This window comes from Cavia porcellus, unplaced genomic scaffold (genome assembly GCF_034190915.1).
Source record: "Cavia porcellus strain 051 isolate PalLab524CR breed Dunkin Hartley unplaced genomic scaffold, mCavPor4.1 scaffold_17, whole genome shotgun sequence".
Classification (NCBI taxonomy): Eukaryota; Metazoa; Chordata; class Mammalia; order Rodentia; family Caviidae; genus Cavia; species Cavia porcellus.
The window spans coordinates 44065498-44088045 of NW_026947500.1; the positions used below are offsets into that span (position 1 = coordinate 44065498).

At 48.5% G+C, this 22548-nt stretch overlaps 1 protein-coding gene across 1 annotated transcript in view; it reads right to left on the reverse strand.

The window, feature by feature from the left end:
- The window catches only part of Nup160 (nucleoporin 160), a 38562-nt gene extending 25624 nt beyond the window's left edge, over positions 1 to 12938 (reverse strand). The window contains exons 1-11 of the mRNA XM_003465156.5: positions 12786 to 12938; positions 12401 to 12512; positions 8431 to 8641; positions 7710 to 7932; positions 7005 to 7083; positions 6392 to 6506; positions 5670 to 5828; positions 3786 to 3863; positions 3320 to 3417; positions 1804 to 1888; positions 390 to 458 (exon numbers count right to left, since the gene is read on the reverse strand). Coding sequence (XP_003465204.2) covers positions 390 to 458; positions 1804 to 1888; positions 3320 to 3417; positions 3786 to 3863; positions 5670 to 5828; positions 6392 to 6506; positions 7005 to 7083; positions 7710 to 7932; positions 8431 to 8641; positions 12401 to 12512; positions 12786 to 12885 — 1329 coding nt within the window. The 5' untranslated portion in view covers positions 12886 to 12938. The remainder of the gene's footprint in view (positions 1 to 389; positions 459 to 1803; positions 1889 to 3319; positions 3418 to 3785; positions 3864 to 5669; positions 5829 to 6391; positions 6507 to 7004; positions 7084 to 7709; positions 7933 to 8430; positions 8642 to 12400; positions 12513 to 12785) is intronic.
- Between the last annotated feature and the right edge of the window lie 9610 nt (positions 12939 to 22548).

Here is a 22548-nt window from a genome sequence, read left to right on the forward strand (position 1 = left end):
AGTCTACACTGCACAGTGAAACCAGGTCTCATATCAAACCATGAACCAACCCAAGCAAGCAAGAAACCCAAACCACTTCACATTTGCAGCAAACATACTCTCCACAAAGCCCAAGGACCTCTCCCGCCTCTGATGTGCTTCCCACCACTGGAGGTAAGGCCTGCTTGGCTCTCGCTGCCAAGACATTTGTTCAGTGGAAAGAACATTTAAAATAATGATTAAGGGACTGGGGGTTTAGCTCAATCCCTGGTATGAAAAAAATAATAAAAGTAAGAAAAAAAAATGACCAAGGTATCACATGCCAGCATACATTCAGCATTTAGTACATTCAAGACAGGAAAGAGCAGTGAAATTGGCAAGTCTCAAGCACACAAGGTTTTCTTGCTGACCTGTAAAGCTTTACACAAAGCTCCATTTATGAATCGTCCTGGTGTGAAAAGACTCCGCAGATATATCTCCTGCAGGGACAGGGAATGGGCATCAGCATCTTGGGAGAGTTCTACACGTTCGCCCGGGGTACATGGCAGGCGGTACTGCAGGCGGGCTGTGTTCTCTGTCATCTGAGGTGTCCCCGGTCGCCACAGGACCTTACATGGCCTCCTCACTCCCACCCAGTACAGGGCTGCTGAGGGCCGGCCTCACACCGGACACGGACCCTGCTTGCTAGGCATCCGTGTTACTAAGATGACAGTGCGGCCAACCTGGCTGCAGCTGTGCAAAGCACTTGTCCTTGACTCCCAAGAGTAGGGATTAAATGTAAATAAAACTCCAACAGTGCCGGGCTCTCCCCAACATGAAAAGGAAATAGTGAGATGGAAAATCTCCCGCTGCCTCATCACTTTCACTGACTCTCACAGACTACACTTGCTCCCAAGCAGCAAAACAACTGCCTGTCATCCATTCACGCTCCTGCCTTCCCCTGCCACAGGGACCTCGAAGATCCTCTGCAGGAATGAGCAGGCATCCCCTCCAGGAAGCAAGCAGGTCTGAGGTGCTGCTCTGCTCCCCAGCAGCCTGTGCTCAGCAGCACGCTCTCCATGGAGGCCGGCTGCACCAGGAAGCCTGCCAGGGGCAGCGGGTGAGCAGAAGCTGCACCTTGAGCAGCTGCATAAGCTGCCTCATTCTTCCTGCCCTTCAGTCAGTTCAGGGCACCTGCTGCTGAGAGTTCCAATACAACCACCTCGTCTTTTTAAGAAAAAAGAAAAAAAAAAAAAAATCTGACAGGTCGGGGATGTAATTCAGCAGCACAAGCTCCTGCCTGGCAAGTGCAAGGTCCAGAGTTCAATTCTTGGTACAAAAAACCAAAAACCAAAAAAACCCCACCTAAATAAAAATAAAATGTACTTTTAGCCAGTGTGGGGGCATATGCCTGTAATCCTAGCACTTGGGAGGCTGTGGCAGGAGGATCACTGCAAGTTTGAGGTCAGCCTGGGCTACAAAATAAGCTCAAGGGCAACCTGGACTACAGAGTGAGATCCTGTCTCAAAAACACAAAATGAAACAAAATCTATACAGAAGTTAGGTGTGGTTGTGCACACCTGTGATTTCAGCACTCTGGGAGACTGATGCAGGAGAAGTGCAGTAAGTTCAAGGTTCAAAGGTAGCTTAAAGCACAGAGTGAGTCCCAATGTCAAAAAAAAACCAAAAAAGAAAAAAAGGTACCCAGTGGAATGGGTTTCATTTTGGCAGATTTGTACACACATGCCACCTACTTCAGTCACGTTTACCCCCAACCAAGTCTTCTCAAAGTAACAACAAAGGCAAATCACATGCTTATGTAATAGCACCCAAGGTAGGGCTCACCCTGGGGTCCTGATCATCCCTGATGACGAGCTCCTCCTCAGGCAGCGGCTGCAAGAAGACTGGATTCCACTGGCCAGCCACGTTACTGCAGAGACAGATGGGGGTCAGTTTACCACAGACCACACATGTGCATGTTGTGACTAGGGTCTGGCCAGAGCTGGCCTTGTAGATGAAGATCCCCACTGCACCACAGCCACTGTGCTAGCCATAGGCAGTCTTCCTCCCCGAACACAGTTCCTAGCGCTGGACTGGGGGACACACTTCTTACTGAGCTAAGTAGTTCCAAGACAGGGTGTACTGAGTTGTACAGGTTGGCCTTGGCTTAGATCCTCCTGCCTCAACCTGCTGAGTAGCTAGAATTATAGGGGTGTACTTGGGAGGCTGCAAATTAAGGCCCACCTAATGTACATAGTGGGACCTTGTCTCAAAAAACAACAAAAAACCCAGATGCGGTGGAACATACTTATAATCCTAGCACTTGGGAGGCTGAGGTGGGAGCACTGTGTTGTTTTAAGTGTGAGGCCAATGAGTTCAAGACCAATCTGAACGACACAGCCAGACCTTGTGTCAAAAAAAAAAAACCCTAACAGTGAAAGTTTAAAAAATGTACTTGTAACCATGATAAACTTTTAAGCTAGGTGGGCACAATATTCCATGTTCCCATGTGTGTGATCCTGGCTCTTCAGGAGGCTGAGATTGGAGGACTACAAGTTTGAGGGCAGTGTGACCAACTTGAGACCCTGTGTCACAATAAAATAACTTAAAGGGGTGGACACAGCACTCAGCACTCCTTGCGTTCAAACTGTAGCATCACACATGGAGCTCCTAATTCATATCCTGAATTCATCTAATATTAGATTATTGACACATTACATTGTCATTTTATACTCAGAATAGTGTTTTTACTTTATCTGACTTTTCTTTTGAAAAAAGTAAGTTTCCCATTTTAAAAAGTTTAAGATGTGTTCTTATGCAATTTAGCACTCATCACATGAGGAGAAAAATAAGAACACGAGGGGCTGCGTTTGAGTAACAGCTTTTGCTCAGAAGTAAAGAATATTTTCAGATTAGAAGTGTTGGATGTATGCTGCCTGTCCTTCAAGAAACGTTATTTTCCTTATCTTGGTCCAACCTTAAGTATTCCTACCTTGTTCTAAAACAAAGGCAGCAAAAATAGAATTACATAAAATGCAAAAGAAGGTACTTTAGAAAACAGAAGCTGGGTGTGGTGGCACATGCCTGCAATCCCAGCACTCTGGGAAGCTGAGGCAGGAGGATCACAAATTCCAGTCCAAGGCTACTGAGACTGTCTTAACTCATAATTAAAAAAAAAAAAAAAAAAAAGGCCTGGGGATGTGGCTTAGGATGAAGGCCCTGTGTTTAGTCTCCAATATTCCAAAAACAGCAGCAAAATCCAGTTTTGAACCCTTCCCTTGGAAACCCCTGACCTGGCCCACATAGAAAGCCCTGCCCCAGCATGTGGGCCTGGCTTGGTGGGGGAGGGCGGGGACCGTACTGCTCGAAGTTGATGTATTTCACAATGGTCTGGTTCTCAGCATCATGCCACAGGGCCCAGACGTCTGTGGGGGTTAAGGCGAAGTCCACCAGTGTCTCCTAGGGAGAAGCAGGGAGAAAGGGTTCAGAACCCAAAGAAAAGGCAGCTGTGCACGGTAACCTCGATCTGTGTTGGGAGTACAATGTGAATATACAGCATACAAATACAGACCACGTGAACATGCCGAAGCCCAAGTGAAACTTCACACATCAGATAGCAGAGTCACCTGATAGTTCTCTGCGCTTGTTTACATGTTTTTGAGACTTAATCCCACTATGTTGCCGAGGCTGTATTTAAACTCATGGGCTCAAGTGATCCTCCTGCCTGTCTCCTTGAGTAGCTGGGACTACAGGCATGTGTTACCATGCCTGGCACCAGCCAACTCCCCCTCACTGCATGTGTGGCATGGAGGGGCCGGTCCACCCACCTGAGAAGTGAAGAGCGAGGCAATGTGATCGAGACTATAGCGGTTATTCTCAGTGCTCACCAACTGGAAAATGCAGAACTGTTAAAACACAAGGTAATGGTTTATTAGTTGAAACAGTCTGCACATTACTTTTCTAAGAGAGGGTTATTCATGTTCAGAAATCATTACTTAAAAAAAACCAAAACACCTGGGGATAATAGTTCAGTGGCACAAGCACCTGCCTGGCAAGCATGAGGTCATGAGTTCGATCCCCAGTGCCAAAAAAAGATAAAAAAAAAAATCAAAACCAGGAATTTACTGACTTAACCACTGTTAGGTATGCAGTGTGCTAGGGGCAAGCACATTCTCACAGCTGTCTCATCAGTCTCTAGAACACTTTCACCTGCGAGACAGACTCTGCCCACTAAGTGAGAGCCTGCACTGTGGAGGGACACAGTGATGTCAGAACACTATCTGAGTCCCCACCCAGCATTCCCCAAACCAGCAACCAGGGACAGCTACCGAGTGTGACCACACACACACACAAATGATGGCGACACATATAGATTTCTACCCTGCGAAGCAGAACCTGGCCCTGTCCACGAGGACCTATGAGGCCAACGAGCTGCTCTTCGCTTTTCCAGTGCTGCCTGTGTAAAGCCAGACCCTCTGCATGTGCTACAGCCATGGCAATCTCCTGCCACAGCCTAGGTAAGGAAACGGGAGGCTGTGGCCCTTTACTAAACTGGACACTAAGGAGGTTTGCAAAAGGCACAATGCCATTCTTCTAAATGAGGGGGCGACTCAGCAATGTAGGGTCATTTTATCACACTCCTATCATCATGGAGTGAGTTACTAGCACTATTTCTAAATAGCTATGTACATGTTTTAAAAACCTACAAAGAGCACCCATGTAAATAATGCTTGCTGGGTGTCTGAAACCTTGATGAGTATAATGGACTCCTGAGCCCCAAAAAGCAAGAACTGTTACTTTACAGTGATAAGCTCACTGGAATGTGGGGAGAAGTGACCCCGAGACTGCCATGTAAGCAAGACCTGAGGGAACTAAGAGCAGGGGTGCCACCACCGCCTGCAGCCCAGAGCACAGAAGATCTGTATGACCATCCTGCACGGTCTTCCTTCAGAGGAAGAGCAGATAGTTCCCACAGTTTAGATGAACCTTGGGCTTTCACTTCAGCAAACAACTTCCCTCTTTGTCCCCAAGCCACCAGTCCTAGGAGCATCAGGGGATCCTGGGATAGGCTGCATGAGCCTGTGGATTCAGGGGTGGCCCAGTTTGATGTGGCAGAGATGTGGAATGTAGTTCACAGTTTGGGGTGCAGACATAGGACAAGAGCTTCCACTTGGAGGGGTGCTCAGGGCAGGTTGGAGATGGAGAAGGAGCAAAGCTGGCTATTGCCTGGGGCTGGCACAGGGGTTGGCTTCAGGCCCGAACAGGGTGAAGAGGGGCTACGTGGAGGGGCAGCCCAAGCCCACAGATGGGAGTGGTCACCCAGTGGGGAATGAGAGCACAGCACAGTGTGGGTATAAACCTGCCTTGCTGCTTTGGACAAGGGTGGGGAGGGCACAGTGCCAGGATCCAGTAGGGCCACTCCTGGTGTGAGATCCCAGTGCCCTGCTTCCACACAGCAATCTGCCTTGGGCTGCAGAGCAAAGTCACTTCTAACAGTGCCCACCTAAGAGCACAACGCGCCTGCACCCCTGCACAGTAATCCGGTTCCCCAGCCAGACTTGTGTGTGTGCTTTCTGCAGGCTGGGTTCATGCTTCCTTTCCTGTTTCTTTAGATTCCATTTCCTTCAAGACCTCCTCATCAGGGCCCAGGAAATCTCACTATCACCCAGGGAGACACTGGTGCGGGCTATCTTCCACATCTCTGCCCATACCTGCCCGCGCTGTGGAGCATGCACATAGGCTCCTAGGTAGAGGCCCAGGGAAGGCGAATACGCAAGTCGGAGTCTGTGTCCCGTCCCAGCCATGAGCCGAAGGTCTTTGTTCACAGGGACATAGTCCAGCATGTCGGCCACCATCAGACACATCTGGTCCTGCACAAGATAATGGTTAGGAGGTGACGCAAGGTGTGGTGGCTCACACCTGTCATCCCAGCAGATGGAGGCTGAGGATTGCCAAGGGTTCAAGGCCAGCTGGGTTACATTGTGAGTTCAAGGCCAGTTTGAACTACATAGCAAAAAACAAAAAAACACTAAAAAGACTAAGATAACACATTTGTTGCTCTTAAATCAAAGGTATACTTTTGTACTTTCCTTTCTACTTTCTTGTAGGGGTCACAATTTTTTTTTTTTGGTCTTTTTTCTTTTCTTTCTTTTTTATTGGTGCTGGGTATTGAACTCATGACCACACACTTGCAAGGCAAGGCGCTTATGCTGCTGAGCTAAATCCCTAGCCCCCATGGGTCACAATTTTCAACATACATAATAAGCTGGGGAGTGATTTACACAAAATGAACCTAAAGGAAATTGGATCTGGAAATGACCCATAACTTCCAAACTGATCAATCTGATTATCTTTAGGGGAAGCAGCAAGCCTGTTTCCATTCTCTCAGAAGTCACAATCCCTTTATAATTCTGTCATGGTGAACAGCACTTACCTTATATGACCACATCCGTAGCTTGTGGTCCTGACACAGGGCAAACAGGAAGGCATCATGCTCGACACAGTGGACAGCAAGGCTGAGAGCACGATCTGATGGCCCCTGATCACCCCTAACAACAGAAGACCAAGGTTTTAGAGGCTTACTATGGCTAGCAGTTGAATCACTAAAATGTTCCACCCAAGAAACACAACAAAGCAGGGGTAATGCCTGTAAACCCAGCTACCCAGGAGGCTGAGGCAGTAGCATACAAGTTTGAGGCCAGCTTGGGCAGCTTACTGAGATCCTGTCTCAAAATACAAAGGGCTAGGGGTGTGTGGTTCCGTGGAAGCCTAGTGTGTGTTGGTCTTACATTCAATCCCCACTACCAAAAGAAAAAAATACATACAATTAATAAGCACACTCTTGGCTTGGCAGAAAGAAAAAGAAGAATGTAGAGTATATGTGCTGGGATCACACAACTACACTTCCGCTGTCCTCAGGAGGACACCTTGCATGCCCAGCCCTCTCCTTCCCGAGCACTGCACACTGGGCCAGTGACGCCGATCACCAGAGGCACTGCCCAGCGAGGAGAGGATTCAGGTGCTGCTCAGCTACTGGGGCCACTCACCTGATGGCTGTTGGCATCCAGCCTGTGAGCAGTCGCTGCATTACGGAGCTCTGTTTCAGCTCCACAACCGCCAGTGTGCCTGCAACAAGATCCCCCAGTCCCTGAGTGCTCAGGGAACCCTGCAGCCAGGGGTGATCTCCCAGCAGGCAACAACCCCACACCTGTCCTCAAAGGTGCCACGTCTAGAGCACGTGAGTCCCCCACTCTCAGTGGCAGAAGCATTTCACACTCCTAGGAACCCACACTGCCTTTCCTAATCAACTTCTGGGACCTCCTAGGCCAGGGGGCCCAGAGCTGGGACTCAGCAGGGAGGGCTGCAACCTGTCCTCATGGAGCCTGAGTCTACTTCAGAGGGAACAGATTAAAATGGAGATAAAGCCAGCATGGGGGGGGGGGTGAGGACTACAGTGGGCACTGGGGCACACAGCAGGATGTACTCCTGCTCTCTACCCCATACAATGCCCACTGCCCACAGGCCAGCATCAGGCTCCTCAGGGCTGACCTCCTGAGGCCTGTGTACTTTGTAATGGCAATACTGTTAAATTTTTTTGCTTTCTGAAATTTTCTTGGTACATTTTAGATATACATGATAACATTCACCCTAAGAAATTTGTTCCTTCACAAGATAAAGCTTGCTTCTCCTCCTATTCTCTTCCTGAGGCTGTTTTAACATCACACTTCCTGAGCCAGGAGAAATTCCCTTACCTGGTCTATCATAAGGAGATAGTTTAAGGATGAAAATGCCGCCAGCAGCAGATGGGAGTGCGAACAGGGCTTCCCCGTCGCTGCTGAGCCAGGCGGCTGAGGCAGCAGCATGAGGGGACAGGCCAGGCACTGCTGGAATTAGCTGGTAGCTGCAGGGGTCCCTGAAGTCCACCTTCCCAATGTCAGTGAAGATTGACTGCATCTGGCTTTCTGTTACTAACTCCTGAAAAGCCAAGAAAAAGAGAAATACAAAATAACCTGTATTTTGCTTAGTTCCTCTCAAATACTAAGATAGGTTATAAAGAATAACAGTCTAAGAGGAAAGCTATTTTTTTTTTTTTTGTACCAGGAATTAAACTCAGGGCCTCACACTTGCCAGGTAGGCTACTGAGGCACATCCCCGGCCCAAGAAAGCTACACTTTTAAGAGAACTATTTCATCCACTTAAAATGTATTTCTGATCATTTAAAATAGTAACTGTCGGGGCTGGGGATTTAGCTCAGCGGCATAAGCAGCTGCCTTGCAAGCAGGCGGTCGTGAGTTTGATACCTGATACCGATAAAAAAGAAAAAGACAAAAAAAAAAATAGTAACTGTCACAGCATGCTAAGAACTAACGAGGAAATTAAATTTTCATTAGTTCCAAAGAATACTGTTCCAGCAGTGAATGAATGATGCCTGCGGTAATCTCAGAAACACCAGATTCTGGCTGGACAACATACACTTCTGTACATCCGGGAAGGGTGGAGCAGAAGCAGCCTGTGCACTGTCTGATTGGTCAGTATCATGATGATCACGTGAGTTTGGGTCTCGACCACGTAAACCCCGCCGGGCAGGATACTGCAGTTCTGAAATTTGAGGCGAACTGCATTGTTGAGCAGATTGATGTCCAGTGACTCCTCCACCAGCTCCACTGTATCCCCACAGGTCTTCCTGTAAAAAGAGGAAAAACATTTGCAAAAAGAGCTTACGCTTTTCTTTTGCAATAATTACTACACTAAAATACAGGAGAATTGGAATACAGGAAAACTGAAAATTTTGGGAAAAAATTGGACCATTTTTACATTCCAAATCACCATGTTAAACAGATTTATAAAACACAGTCTAACGAAATTCAAAGCTCATTATAATGCTGATCAGAGAGGCATTTCTGAAACTTACAGCCTATGTATGTGTGCCTTTGTATGCCACTGGGATTAAACCTGGAGTACTTTATTACCGGGCTACATCTGCATCCCTTTATTTTTCACTTTTTTAATCTCAATATGTAGTCCAGGCCCTGAACTTTCAGCAATCCTCCTGCTTTAGCCTCCTCAGCACTGGGATTACAGGTGTGCACCACCAGACCCAGTCCACTGCCATGATTCTCAATGGCTTCAATAACCACCCGTGTCTCACCTTCTCAATTTCTTCCATCTTCTCTTCTTTTGATCACATACATCCCAACTGCATGGAAGGGGTCTTCCCCAGCTGTGCGGAAACCCCCCACAGCACTTCTAACCCTGCCACACGCTTTTGTGGCTTTCTTTAGAGCACTGCTTTGCCAAGGAGCTCCCTGGAACCACTCTACTACGCAGGCAGCTATCCCATGACCACAACCTCCGGACGCAACAGCCGATTCCCATCTCATCTCATTTGCTGGCTTTCATTCTCCTTGGACTTCTTCAGCTTCTAGGCCCTTGCTCTTTGTTCAGTTCTCACCTAAGCAGTTACTCCTTCTCCAGCGCCTCTGCTGCTTCCTGTGCTGCCTGAATGTCAGTGCCACAGGAACAGTTCTTAGGTCTTTCCTACACGTGTGGTCCTCAGCTGGAGGGGAGGCAGCCCTGTCTCCAGGGACACCTCACAGAGTCTACAGCGGGCACTAGTTGTTGTATGGAGGCCCTGGAGTGGGGGCAGGTGGTAGACAGAGGCCAGGGCCGCTGCGGACCTCCCAAAGCGTCAACATCACCGATGCTGTCTAACAGCAACAAGGCCTAATCCACATCCTTAGCCCACGCTCTACCCCAGAATCCCTGATCGCTGCCTCAGCATGCTTCCTGGGTATCTGCTTGGCACCAGAAGTCCCCATCAAACTGGAGGGGGCAAAGAATTCCACCAAAAACCTAAGCAAAAACTTGCTTCCTGCTACCTACACTGGATTCCAACTCGCTTAGCCACCTGGATAACCTCCATGTTTAAGCTACAAACCTGTGCCTACTCTGCATTTCACACAACACAAATGGTTAACAGACCCACCGTGACGCCACAGGCCCTGTGACCACCACCTGTCTCTCATCTGTATTATGTCCCTCTGCTCCTCTTTCTCCCTCTCCTATACTCTGCTTTCAGCCCAGCAGTCATGGCAAGCCTTTCAAGACACATGGTGACATTTCTGCACTTACATACTTCTATCCCAGGGACCTCTGAACTCTGTTTCTTTCCTCAGAAGGCTCTACCTGAAACATATATCCCCCTCTCCCAAGCCTTATTCTGTCTGCTCAAATGCTAGTGGAGCCCTCAGTCCTGACCATCTCATGTAAAACCCTGACCCCAGGGTGTTGCTCTTTCCTCCTCATACTTCACTTCTCACCTGGCAGTTATCTTTACTTCTTTTTTGTTTGTTTGTTTTTCTGAGACAGAGTGCTGCTAGGTAGTTGAGGCTGCCTTGTGTGATCCTCCTGCCTCAGGTCCCCATGTGCTGTGGGATTACAGATGTGGGCCACCACTCCCACCCAGCTATATTTACTCCTTGTTGTTACTTTTATTGCCAGTCTTACTAGAACTCTGTTTTGTTTTATGCTTTATCTGTAGCCTCAAGACACTAAAATATATACACACAAAATATACTTCTTAAATAACTGAGATTTGTAACTCTAATAAAAGCCTCAAATCTGTACTTTTCTTTCTTTTTTTTTTTATTGTCTTTTTCTTTTTTATCAGTACCAGGGATCGAACTCACGACTGCCTGATTGCAAGGCAGGTGCTTATGCCCCTGAGCTAAATCCCCAGCCCCTAGATCTGTACTTTTCAATGCTTATTTGGGCATTTCCACAAGGTAGCTACATAGGCACTTCCAATTTTGTACGTGAACAGAAATTATTCATAACTCCCAAATCCATCTTGTCTCAAAAATGGCAACCCCTTCCTTGCAAATCTGGTTAGTCACATTAGAAACTAAGGAGCTGTCTTGTGCCTTCCCTTTCCCTTCCCAACAGCCATTCCGTGTTTGATTATCATCAAACCTCAATGAAACTAATTTCTAAGTGTATTTTGAGTCTATTTATTTCTCCTGCAATAGCCCAGTAGTGGTGAACCTATGGCATGTGTGCCTCAGTGTGTTTTTTACATCATTGAAAACTCTTTAAAAGGTTTTCTGTCACTGCCCTAGCCACTTCCACAATTGAGCCATCAGCATACGTTACTTTGGCCATGATCAAAGCCGATTGTTCACAACCTGTATTTTACCTACTTAATCCAAATTCCTTTCTATAAAGTAGTCTGCTTTTCAAAAATGCAGTTTTGGGGCTGGGGGTTTAGCTCAGTGGCATAAGCGCCTGCCTTCAAAGCAGGCAGTCGTGAGTTCGATCCCCAGTAACGATAAAAAGGAAAAAGACAAAAAAAAAAAAAAAAAAAAATGCAGTTTTGATCATATTGGTGACTCTAAAAATCAGAAATTCTTGCTGGGCATCGTGGTGCATGCCTGTAATAACAACACTCAGAAGGCTGAGGCAAGAGGATCACCAAAAGTTTGAGGATAGCTTGGACTACACAGTGAGTTCAAGCTCAGTTTAAAAAATCTTAAAAATTGCTTGGAAGTTCCTCCACAACCTATATCCTGCCTATGTGGGCTCAGCATCTCACATCACTTTGTTTTACATACTGCATATAAGCCGTATGGACTTTTGATAAATTCCTCAAACCTATCAAGTTCTCAACCTATAGCTTTTACATATGCTAATCTTGCTCATTAGATTGTTCTCTTCCCATCCCCAACCTTTCATCGTCAGCTCTCAATTTAACTGTAACTCTTTACACAAACCTTTCCCTGCACCACCAGTAATATCGGATCTTCCTTTTAGCCCCTCAAACTCCTACACTCTTCCTCTGGAGCAAGTGGGAACACCATATTACATACCTATATTTTGATCACTGATGTCTTTTTCTTTGTGAAACTGTCACACAAAAGGTGAGTTCACATCTATTCTCACACAGCTACAACGTTTTGTACTGAGAAAATAGTGGTTGATTTTATTCACCGTTTCATCCCAGTACTTACAGCAATATTTGACATACAGAATTCAAACTCAGCTGTAGAAAGAAGCTGTAAGGGCTATAAAAACATAATGGGTTCCTGCTGGTGACTAGCTTTTGGCAAACCTGAATTTCTTTTTTAAAAATCTACATTTATGGTCCGGCTTCTGAGATGGACCCATTAAAAAAAAAAAGCGGGGGGGGGGGAGTTGGGGACCTGGTCTTCAGGGCACAGTGTCCCCTAACCTGTGTTCTGCCTGTTTTGACTACCCGGGTAGTGGGGACCCCTTTCTTGGAAAGAACTCTGCCTCCTACTTTCCTGATTCTTACCTGAAAACTGTCTCTCTTTTCCTAAGGTGCATTCATTAGTGCTGCTAGCAATGACGCTTTGGGGAGAGCCATGGATGTTCCTAGGCGGACAGCCCTACCACGCAAGGGGGGTGTGGCCAGCACGGCACTTACCAATGAATGAACCTATTTCTCGTGACAGAGAACAGCTTGCCGCTCTCCACATAGTAGAAGCCCCCTGCGCTCTCGCTGTATTTCACTGCTCCCGGCGCAGCACTGGAGGTCCCTGTAAAACGAACGCGGTCAGCTTGCACCCGAGCTCCGCCAGGAAGACAGGGACGCAGGGCGCTGCCGAAGCAACTGCGATGTACTAACAACCCAAATGCAAGGGGCAAAGGAGGGAGAAATCAAGTCGCCAGGGAAGAGGGAAGAAGTCCAGAGACTCACAGGCTATCTCGGCATGTGCACTCTCAGGAGAATAAACTGGCTGGTCAGGTATCTGTGGAAGGAAACCGAAAGGAAGACCCGGATCGCGTACCGTCACAGGTCACTTCCTTACCAAGGCCGCAGACTGTGAATTCCCGAAACTGTCTCAGTCTTTCGCGCTCAGCACCGCTGAGCTCCAAAAAGCTCCGTTCCAGGGCTCCCGCCGCCGCCATGTTCCCGCCGCCGTCGCGAGGCCCGACGGGAAACGGGCGGGCCGTGTGCTTGTCGTCACTTCCGGGGCGGGACGAACAGAGGCCACTTTTAAAAGTCAGCGCGGGCTGGCGGCGGGCCGAGGCTGTCCGACTGCCGCTTGAGCGAAGGGGTTTTCCCGATGTGCTTTGCCGGATCCGAGCTCGCAGGTCACCTCTCCTATCCAGATATCCATCTGGACAGCTTCGCCAGTCCCTCTCTCCTTCGTGCAGCGACACGTGGGAAGTGGGAGGGGAGAGGAAGGGGCTTTTGTTCAGCACGCCGTCTGTGGAATGAGTGGAAAGTGTTCAATTAAACCATGGTATAGCACAGTGGGAAGCTCCCTACGTTGCAACCTGAAAGGAATGTGCGTTTCATACTCCCACACTACAGTCCTAATTTTGGCTATAAAATTCAGTAAGAGCAATGAGTGGACTTTTCTTTTCTTTTCTTTGCGTGGTACTAAGGACTGAGCCCAGGGCCTTTGCACTGAGAAACATTCCCACCCCTTTTTAGTTTTTATTGAGATAGAGTCTCATTCATTTACTGAGTTGCCCGGGCTGGGCTCCATCCTCCTGCTTCAGCTTCTTAGAGTCCCAGGATGACAGGTGTCCGGTTGTAAATCTATCCTTTTTTTAGGAACTCTGGACTTTCCTTTGCTGGCTGCATCCTGGATGAGATGACTGCCTTTCCTCATGGTGACCTTTCACAGGCAGGAGCTGTCTCTTACCTGTTCCCTGGCCGAGAAAAAAACAGCCTTCGATTCTTGTTCTGACCATTGCCCCATCTTCCACCTCTTTTTCTTAGGACCCCAACTCCAGCAGTGCAGTTTCTGCCTCAATCCTGCCTTCCCCATTCCCCTCCACGTTCACTTTTTGTTCTGCTTAGATTCCATTAAACGCTTCACTTACCAGCTCTTATCTTCTGGTAAAAACTGCAAGTTTGATTTAGTCCCAACCTGTAGGGGACATGGCTGGAGAAAGTCTGCACCATGAGTTGGGTGTGGTAGTACATCACTATAATCCCAGCACTCAGGAGGCTGAGGCAGGAAGATTGCTGTGAGTTCCAGACCAGACTGGGCTACAAAGTGAGTTCAAGTCCAGCCTGAATTGCATAGTGTGTCCTTGTCTCAGAAAGACAGATCTCCCCCGCAAAAAGCAGGTTTTTTTTTTTTTAAACAAATTTAAGAGCTATCCCTTGAAAGAATTTGGTTTCATTATGGGAACCTGACATATAGATGACAGAATCTTTTTTGAGGAGCATCTGCCCTAACCCCAGGTCTATAGGAACACATCTGGTCGCATGGCCTTGTATTATCTTATGTGTTGGAATACCTACTGGGCACTGTGTCCTTCTGACTGCTGAACCTTTGCCCACCTTCATAGCCACAACCTCTGCTTGCTGAATTCCAGGAGCACCAGACTAGATCAGGAACCATAGCTTGCATTTACATGGTGCATGGGTGCTGTGCTGTATCTCCATGTCCAGGAGGTGGGTAGGTCCTTACCTCATATCATGAAATATTTGTTGGCAGCAGAAAAATGTCATCTCCTTTGCTTTAGGTTCTCCAAATTTAAGGTAGAGACAAAGGAGATGTAGAGATGTAGAGATTAGGGTCTGATGATTACTGTGAAAGATATGGATGATGTGGAGAGAGAGCATCCAGACAGAAGACTTGAAAACAGCAAGGAGACCTGCTGCGGTGCCTGAGAAGGTGGGGACGTGGTGTGAAGCTTTCCCTTCTTGGTGCATAGTTGGGGTTTAATTCCCTGTCCTGCCCTCCATCTTCTCTGGAAGTCCTTATGAAGGTACTGCAGATTCTTACAGATTTGTTATAAGAGGCTGGACATGGTAGTGCACGCCTGTAATCCCAGCACTCTGGGAGCAGGGCTGAGGCAGGAGGATTGCTGCCAGTTTGGGGCCAGCCTGGGGTGCAAAGTGAGTTTTAGGCTACCCTGAACTGCAAGAAAAAAAAATATTAGTATAAGAATCTCCATTTAGGGGACTAGAGCTGGAACTTGGTGGTCTGGAGTTTGCTTTCTTTTCTGTCGGTGTCGCTCCCGGCCGGCAGGAAGAACACACGACAAATTCTGACGGTGTGCAACTTTGTCTTTATTTGTCTCCGCGTGGGCCGCGCGAGGCCTCTGTTCTGCCACCAGTCCTTTCTCACCGGTGGACTTCCTCTATATCCTCTCGCAGGGAGGGTCACATACATATATATATGGACTCATCATCCAATAGGGCAACAGCAAGCAATGCAAGCTGATTGGTCATCGTCATTGGTTGCTAGGTAGACCAATCTATTGCGCGGGCTGTTTAAGTCACCAGGGCAATCAGGGGGCAGGAAGCAGGCGCCAACTTGGCTCACTCGATGGGAGGGGTAATTTAGCTCAGGCTTTGCCTTTTCCTACAGGCCGCATGACCGCCGCGCATGGTGAACTAGCGCTGGTGCGGCTCCCAACATCTCCCCCTATTTTATTTATTTTGAATGAATGTACGCATCGCAGCCCGCCCTGGATTGAGTGCAGAGGCTTATGCCCTGTGTTGAGGCCCACCGTAGGCCTTTGGCTTGGACCCTGGTCGGCCGTCCCTGGGTCCACCAAGGCCTTGAGACCCTCGTCCTTTTTCCAGGGCCAGGAGTGAACTGGACGGAACCTGGATGCACATAGGCATGCACTCATGCCCCTCCGTGCGATCCCCTCGGAGAGACATCTAGATCTGGGCAGATTCTAGTAATCCAGCGGCTTTTGTGCAGTATGGGGTAGGGCCTGGCTTAGGTCGAGTCGTGCTGGGGAGGCACGCTCTTACCCGTCATTGACTCACCTACCCTGCTGTGTGGTGTTAATAGGGAAGGAGTGCGGAAGACCCGCCACATCTAGACCCGGTCGTAGGCCAGTCGAGCGAGCCATGCGTAAGCCTGGGGGTCATTGTGCCCATCACGGGCTGCTGCCAGGGCCGCATGGGCAACCAGGCGTACTTGACGCCGGGCCGCCGCAAGGCGCCCATTAATAAATGATGTAACCCATCGGAGCAAGAATGGTCCTATAAGCAGGAGCAAGAACAAGGAGCATAGAGGGCCTAACAAGGGTAGCACATAGGGGAGCAAGCCGTTTCAGGCCCCCAAAAAGGGATTGTCCTGAAGTTTTTTTAGGGCTCATCTTGTTGTTGGGTCTGCGGTTGGCCTCTGGTGGAACAGGCCTGATCTTCAGTCCAGGGACTTGTCGCGTCAACCTCTCTGGGACCCACAGTGGTTCTCGTCCCGGTTCCTGCGGAAAAGCACAAACCGCGCCTCGGTTCCAGCTGATTACCGGATCCGGGCCCATCCATTGTCCCGTCAGGACATCTTTCCATCTAACCCATCCTTTATTTTTTGGGTATGGGGTACAATGTGCCATAGCTGGGGAGCAATTTTCACTGTTTAAGTTTAAAAAATTGTATGTGAATAATGCCATAGATAACCGCGCCTTTGGGAGGCAGGCCTTGGCTTACTCCCCCTTTTTGTTTTTTATTTTATTTTATTTTTTATTTATTTATTTATTTTTTTTATCTTTTTCCTTTTTATCAGTACCGGGGATCGAACTCACGACTGCCTGCTTGCAAAGCAGGCGCTTATGCCGCTGAGCTAAATCTCCAGCCCCTGTTTCCTCGACCGGCGTTTTTTTTAGCCTGCTTGGCAGAGAACTCTGCGTACCATGCTCGCCAGTCTAAGTAGCTGCCTGAGGGTAGACATGCTTTTGCCAACTGGGTCCAGTCCGCTGGGGTGAGCGGCCCAGAAGACAAGTTTTCTAGCATAGCTATGGTATAGGGTGCAGTAGGACCGAAGGAAGTGACAGCACTCTTAAGCTCTCTGATCTGTTTTATCTCAAAGGGTTTCCAAACATTGCGCCCTTGGCCTGGGGCCATTTGCACAGGATATACTCCATAAGGCCCGTAATCTATTCCTTGCATCGGTGGATCCCCTCCGGACCATCGTTCACCCCTCCACAGCCGCCCATGAAAATACCGTCTGCCCAGCGGCGCGACGTCATAGGATGGCGGTCGCGACAGAGTGGAACGGGGCGTCACTTCCTGTGCCGGCTGAGAGAAGGGGGGGTCCCCTGTAGGGGCCTCTCGGTGGGGAATCGCTTTTGGAAATGAACTCCAGGGCAGAGCGGATGGCTCTCTATCTCCTCCCCGCCAGGGGGCGCTCGGGGGTCCTTTTTCCTCTCTTTGCTTTTCTCGGGCGGCGCACGCACACAATTCGCGGCGCAACTCGGCATAGGGGTTTCGGGCCTCTCGGCTTCCTGCCCCACCTTCTAGTTCCTCCTCGCTATCTGAGTCGGAGGACTCCAGAGCTTGGGTGTTCTCTATCTTTCCCTGGATCTTCTCCCCCTGGATAGACCCCTCCCGAGAGCATTCCGATTTTGCCTGCTCAAAAGCCTTGCGTGCGTCCATGATTTCCGCGTCTCTAACTGCCGACGGGAACCCCTTCCCCTCCCCTTTAAGACACGCATGTATCATTTCCCACAGGGGGCGAATAGCCGGCGAAATATCGCCTCCCAATTCCGCCGAGGCGAGGTCCCCGCCTAACTTCTCCCATGACGGCAGGTTTAAATGCCCCGTGGGTAAAAACCAGGGAGCCACCCTATCTACCTCCGCTATGAATAGTTTTAGTGTTTTTTGACCTACCCTGAGGTCTCTAGATTTTAAAAGCTTTCTAAGGGCCTTTACCAAGGGCCGTGCCTCCGTGCTCGGTAAATTACCCATCCTCAACCTCCGAGGGCTGTTACTCACCGCGTGTGACTTAGAGAACCCGTCACCTACGCGTGAGCCTGAGGGGAGTCTAAAAGCCCTGTAGGTGCGCGCCACCCAGAGCCCAGGTTTATCCCCTACTCACCTGTCCGACAGCACCACGCTGGAGCGTTGCACACCACCGAGAGGAGTGATCAGTTCCCCGTACGGGCCACCAGATGTCGGTGTCACTCCCGGCCGGCAGGAAGAACACAGACAAATTCTGACGGTGTGCAACTTTGTCTTTATTTGTCTCCGCGTGGGCCGCGCGAGGCCTCTGCTCTGCCACCAGTCCTTTCTCACCGGTGGACTTCCTCTATATCCTCTCGCAGGGAGGGTCACATACATATATATATGGACTCATCATCCAATAGGGCAACAGCAAGCAATGCAAGCTGATTGGTCATCGTCATTGGTTGCTAGGTAGACCAATCTATTGCGCGGGCTGTTTAAGTCACCAGGGCAATCAGGGAGCAGGAAGCAGGTGCCAACTTGGCTCACTCGATGGGAGGGGTAATTTAGCTCAGGCTTTGCCTTTTCCTACAGGCCGCATGACTGCCGCGCATGGTGAACTAGCGCTGGTGCGGCTCCCAACACTTTTCATTTTTCTTTCTTTCTGGGTTCTCTGTATTTTCTTTTTTGTTTTTCTTTCTTTCTTTCTTTTGCTTTGTTTTGTTTTGTCTTTTTGAGACAGGATCTCATTATACAGTTCAGGCTGGCATTGAGTTCACTTTGTAACCCAGGCTGGTCTCAAACTTACAATAATCCTCCTGCCTCAGCCTCCTGAGTGCTGGAAATACAGGCATTAGCTACCACTCCTGGCCTTTTTGTATGTGTGTGTGTGTGAGACAGGGTTAGTACAGCTGGCCTTGATCTTGCTTACCTTGACCAGATTGGCCTCAAACTCAAAGCCATCCTCCTGCCTCCACCTCCTGAGTGCTGGAGTATGCACTGGCTCACCCAGCTTCTGACTTTTACTTTCATCCCAGGAAGTTATTTTGTTTCTTTTGACAACTGATCTGTAACAACTGCCTTTTCCCCAGAGACTACCCTTGTTGGGGGCGGGGGTTGTTATCCGTACTAGGGATGGAACTCATGACCATCCCCTTGCAAGGGAGGCGCTTATGCCGCTGAGCTAAATCCCCAGCCCTCTCCTTGTTCGTTTGTAAATGTAAATAAGTTTCATGTATAAATATTTAGGGTTCCATAGTCAGAAACACAGGTCTACAGTTAGGAGCAGGCCAATGGAGGGAAATACATGAACACATTTGAATGCCTGTGTACTGGGTAGGGCTTTTCCTTTCTTTGGCTTCTTTGCATGAGTTAGATGTCCTGCTTAGTTGGGGACCATGCAATCATTCCTAGGTTGACCTTAGCTAAAGGCACAAGGTTTGAAGGCATTAATGACAAATGAAAGTCCACCTGTTCTTCTTTGTCTTGTATTTCTTCACTTTTAAACTGGCTCAGCTTCTTGGATTCTATAAGTAATGCTGTGGGGGATGAGGTGTCACTTTGTAGGCCCAACCCCCTCTAACCTGCAATTTACAATAGCCCCCCTGGTATGCGAGACCGAGGTAGAATAGGAATGCCTGTTCTCAGTGAGATCTCTCACCCTCTGGAATCCATACTGTGAGCTGGCTTTGTTTTGCAGAAGTCTTGAGGAAGTGGCTGGCCACCCTTTGTGACACTAACAGCAGACAAATTAACAACATTCTTGAGCTAATGAATTTCTTCCTGGGCTAGAGAAGTTAGGAAAACTGGTTGTGGTTATTTACTTCACTTAGATAGTTTAGAATAAACATTGTAGTCTGTCACGTTGTAGCTTGCCACAAAGAATGCCTTTTCACTACTTAATTATCTGGGCTCTGTGAACTGATCCGGTTTTACTATATATGAATCTTAAAATAAAGATTGTGCGTGCAGTGCAGTGTAACGCGGTGCAGGCAGTAAAGGTGCCGTGTCTCTCCTGTCTTCCTTTCCGAGCACTGTACCCCCCGTGTCCCGATCAGGCGTGTTTGCGTGTTTACCTTTCCCGGAGTTCAGAGTGCTCTAGACACTCACGACATAATGCTACTAGAGGTTGGTGACTGAGAATAGTTCTCTTTCTTGCGGTTTGGGTTCTCCATTTTTAGCAAACCTCATACTCCAGGAAAAAAATATTAAGAATTGTCATTGTTTTGTTTTGTTTTTTGAAACAGGGTCTCACTATGTAGTTCAGGTTGGCCTTGAATTCACTGTCCCCCAGGCTGGCCTGGACCCTCACTTCAGCCTCCTGAGTGCTGGGATTACAGGTATACACCACCACACCCAACCTAAGAATATTAAGAGTTGTATTTGATTTTAAATAACACCTTTGTAAATAGCTTAAAAAACTGAAAGGTGAGGCTGAGTATGGTAGTACATACCTGTAATCCCAGCATTTAAGATGCTGAAGCAGGAGGATTGCTGTGAGTTCAAGGCCAGCCTGGGCTACAAAGTGAGTTCAAGGCAAGGTAGAGCTGAATACAGTGTAGAAGGCCTGAATGTATGTGGGAGATCGAACCTCAGTACAGTACAATAAGATCATAGGAAGCCAGATGACAGCATAGCTGCCCATTAGTCCACCTGGCACGGTGTCCAGAGTTCTCAAATCTCCCCAGGAAATCCCCAGAGCATAGCTCCATGGCAGGAGCTGTTTTAAAAAGCAAACTTGTGGAAAATTCAGCTGTGGGATACATGCCTGTAAATCCAGCAGTCAAAAAGCTGAAGCAGGAAGATCACAAGTTTGAGTCTGGTCTTGCAAATTGGGAGAGCTTATTTCAAAATCAAAAGCAAACAAGAACTGAGGATGTAACTCTGTGTGAAGGCCTTGGGCGCCATCCCCAGAACTGCAAAACAAACATGAAGTCGTTTTAGTGCTGCAGGGAGTGATGAGATTAATCTGTACTGAGGCGCTGCAGACCTATGAAAGCTTAATAAATTGTCCTTCCCCAGGGACCCGGTGCGTCACACAGTGAGTGGTGCTGTTGCTTCCTCTCTTGCTCATCTTGCCAATCGTTCGACCACTTGTGGGACCTCTTTCCCACCCACAGTCAGTAATGGTTTCATCATAGGCATGCAGCTGTGGTCAGGTGGCCGCAGTGGGTGTGCGATGTGTGTGACCCATTTACCAGAGCGTCCAAAAGGGTGCAACCGCAGGGTGGAATCGGACACATCAACTGGGTATCAGATGTGTCCACAGCTTCAAAGTAAGATTAGTACGCACCTCAAAGGCCAAGATGAAAGCCCTTCAGTAAGATCTGTTTGCGTATTCATGGCCTAGAGTTGCTTTTGCCTATCAAAGCACACAGTGAAGAGGTCAGAGATTCTCACTGTTGCGCGTCTAGATTCTTCTCGCTCTAGATTCTTCTGAGGTTGTGAGGTCCTGAGGTTGCACCCTCTTCAAATGCTTCCTTCCTCTTCTGACCTATCTTTAAACTTTAGGGCTGTTACTTTCCCTGGGCAGTGCTGTCCCCCTGCTGAGTCTTTTGTCTTCTTTTGCAGCATAAGGACAGCAAGAAACACCCATAGAGGGATTTTTACAATCGGCGCATTCTTTTCTCCTTCCTTGTTCCTGAAAGCTCTGTCCCACCCCTTCCGGGCTTAAGAAGACTCCCATCATGCAGATTGGAGGAGTTTTTATTTATTTTAAAAAATTTATTTATTTATTTTGTTTCTTTGAGACAGGGTCTTGCTACGCAGTTCAGGCTGGCCTTGAGCTCACTTTGTAGCCCAGGCTGGTCTCGAATTTGCAGTGATCCCCCTGCCTCAGCCTCCTGAGTGCTAGGATTACAGGCATATACCACCACACCCAGTTTGGAGTTTTTAGCAAGTGTTCTGCCTCCTCCTTCCTGCCGGCTACCATTGAATCAGGGCAGGTGCTCAGGATGACTTGAACTCAAGGTGGCCTAAGCCATAGCACAGATTTAGCCTGACCATTATTGGACTTTAGACTTGGATCAGGTGCTCCTGGTAGTTTTTCATTGTTGTACTTCAATCCTGCAAGAATGTCTGCGGAGTGAATGAGTTCCTGTGCCCATCTGCAGCCCCAGGCCTGGGCAGCCACGTCGGCAGCCGGGTTGTTTAGGGTTCATGGGCGTCCTCCATCCGGGGCTGCTGACGTACCCGTTGCTCTCGGTGACAGGGTGCCGAGCCAAGTCAGTACTGGTCATGCTCTTGTTACCCTTCTTGGCCTGGTCCCGACGCCGCCCCGACAATGCCAGCCCCGGGAACTATTTGTTTCTGTATCCCAGCCAAGGAGTCTAACAATCCTCTCCCTTCCTTTCCTCTGCCCTCTTCTCCCTCTCGATGCCAAGTCTGGGATTTTCCTCGCCTGGGGACCGCACCGGCAAGGAAATGAGCTTTCTTGGAATCGGACAGACTCCTTAGGAGAAAATGTGCTCTTTGTTCTTGCTTGAATGCCTTTTCCTTACCCCCCATTTCTGTCTGGCGCTTCCACAGAGATCTGCTCTAGTGATTTCATTTCTTAGAAGACGAAGAAACAGGAGCTGGAATTCTGAAATTTTCTGATTGTCCAGTGATAGCTCAGAGAGGAAAATGACCTGATCCTGCATTCAGTCCAACAATTCTTAAGTGTCTGAATCCATTCTTTACACTGATTTAAAAATCCTTTCGGTTTCTGGAAACCAGACCAAAGCACAGGAAGCAAGCCCCTGCGCTTGTCAGGGGAGACAGGCAGAGGTCTGGGTTGTTGATCACTGATTGCACCAGAAGCAGACAATGTGCTGTTGCTTGGGTCCTCTAGGCACCGGCAGGCCTGTGGCTGCAGAGCACAGTCCCCTCCCTGCTGGGAAGCAGCTGGGTGACCTTGGGCTGGTCGAATTTCTGGGCTTTGAGAA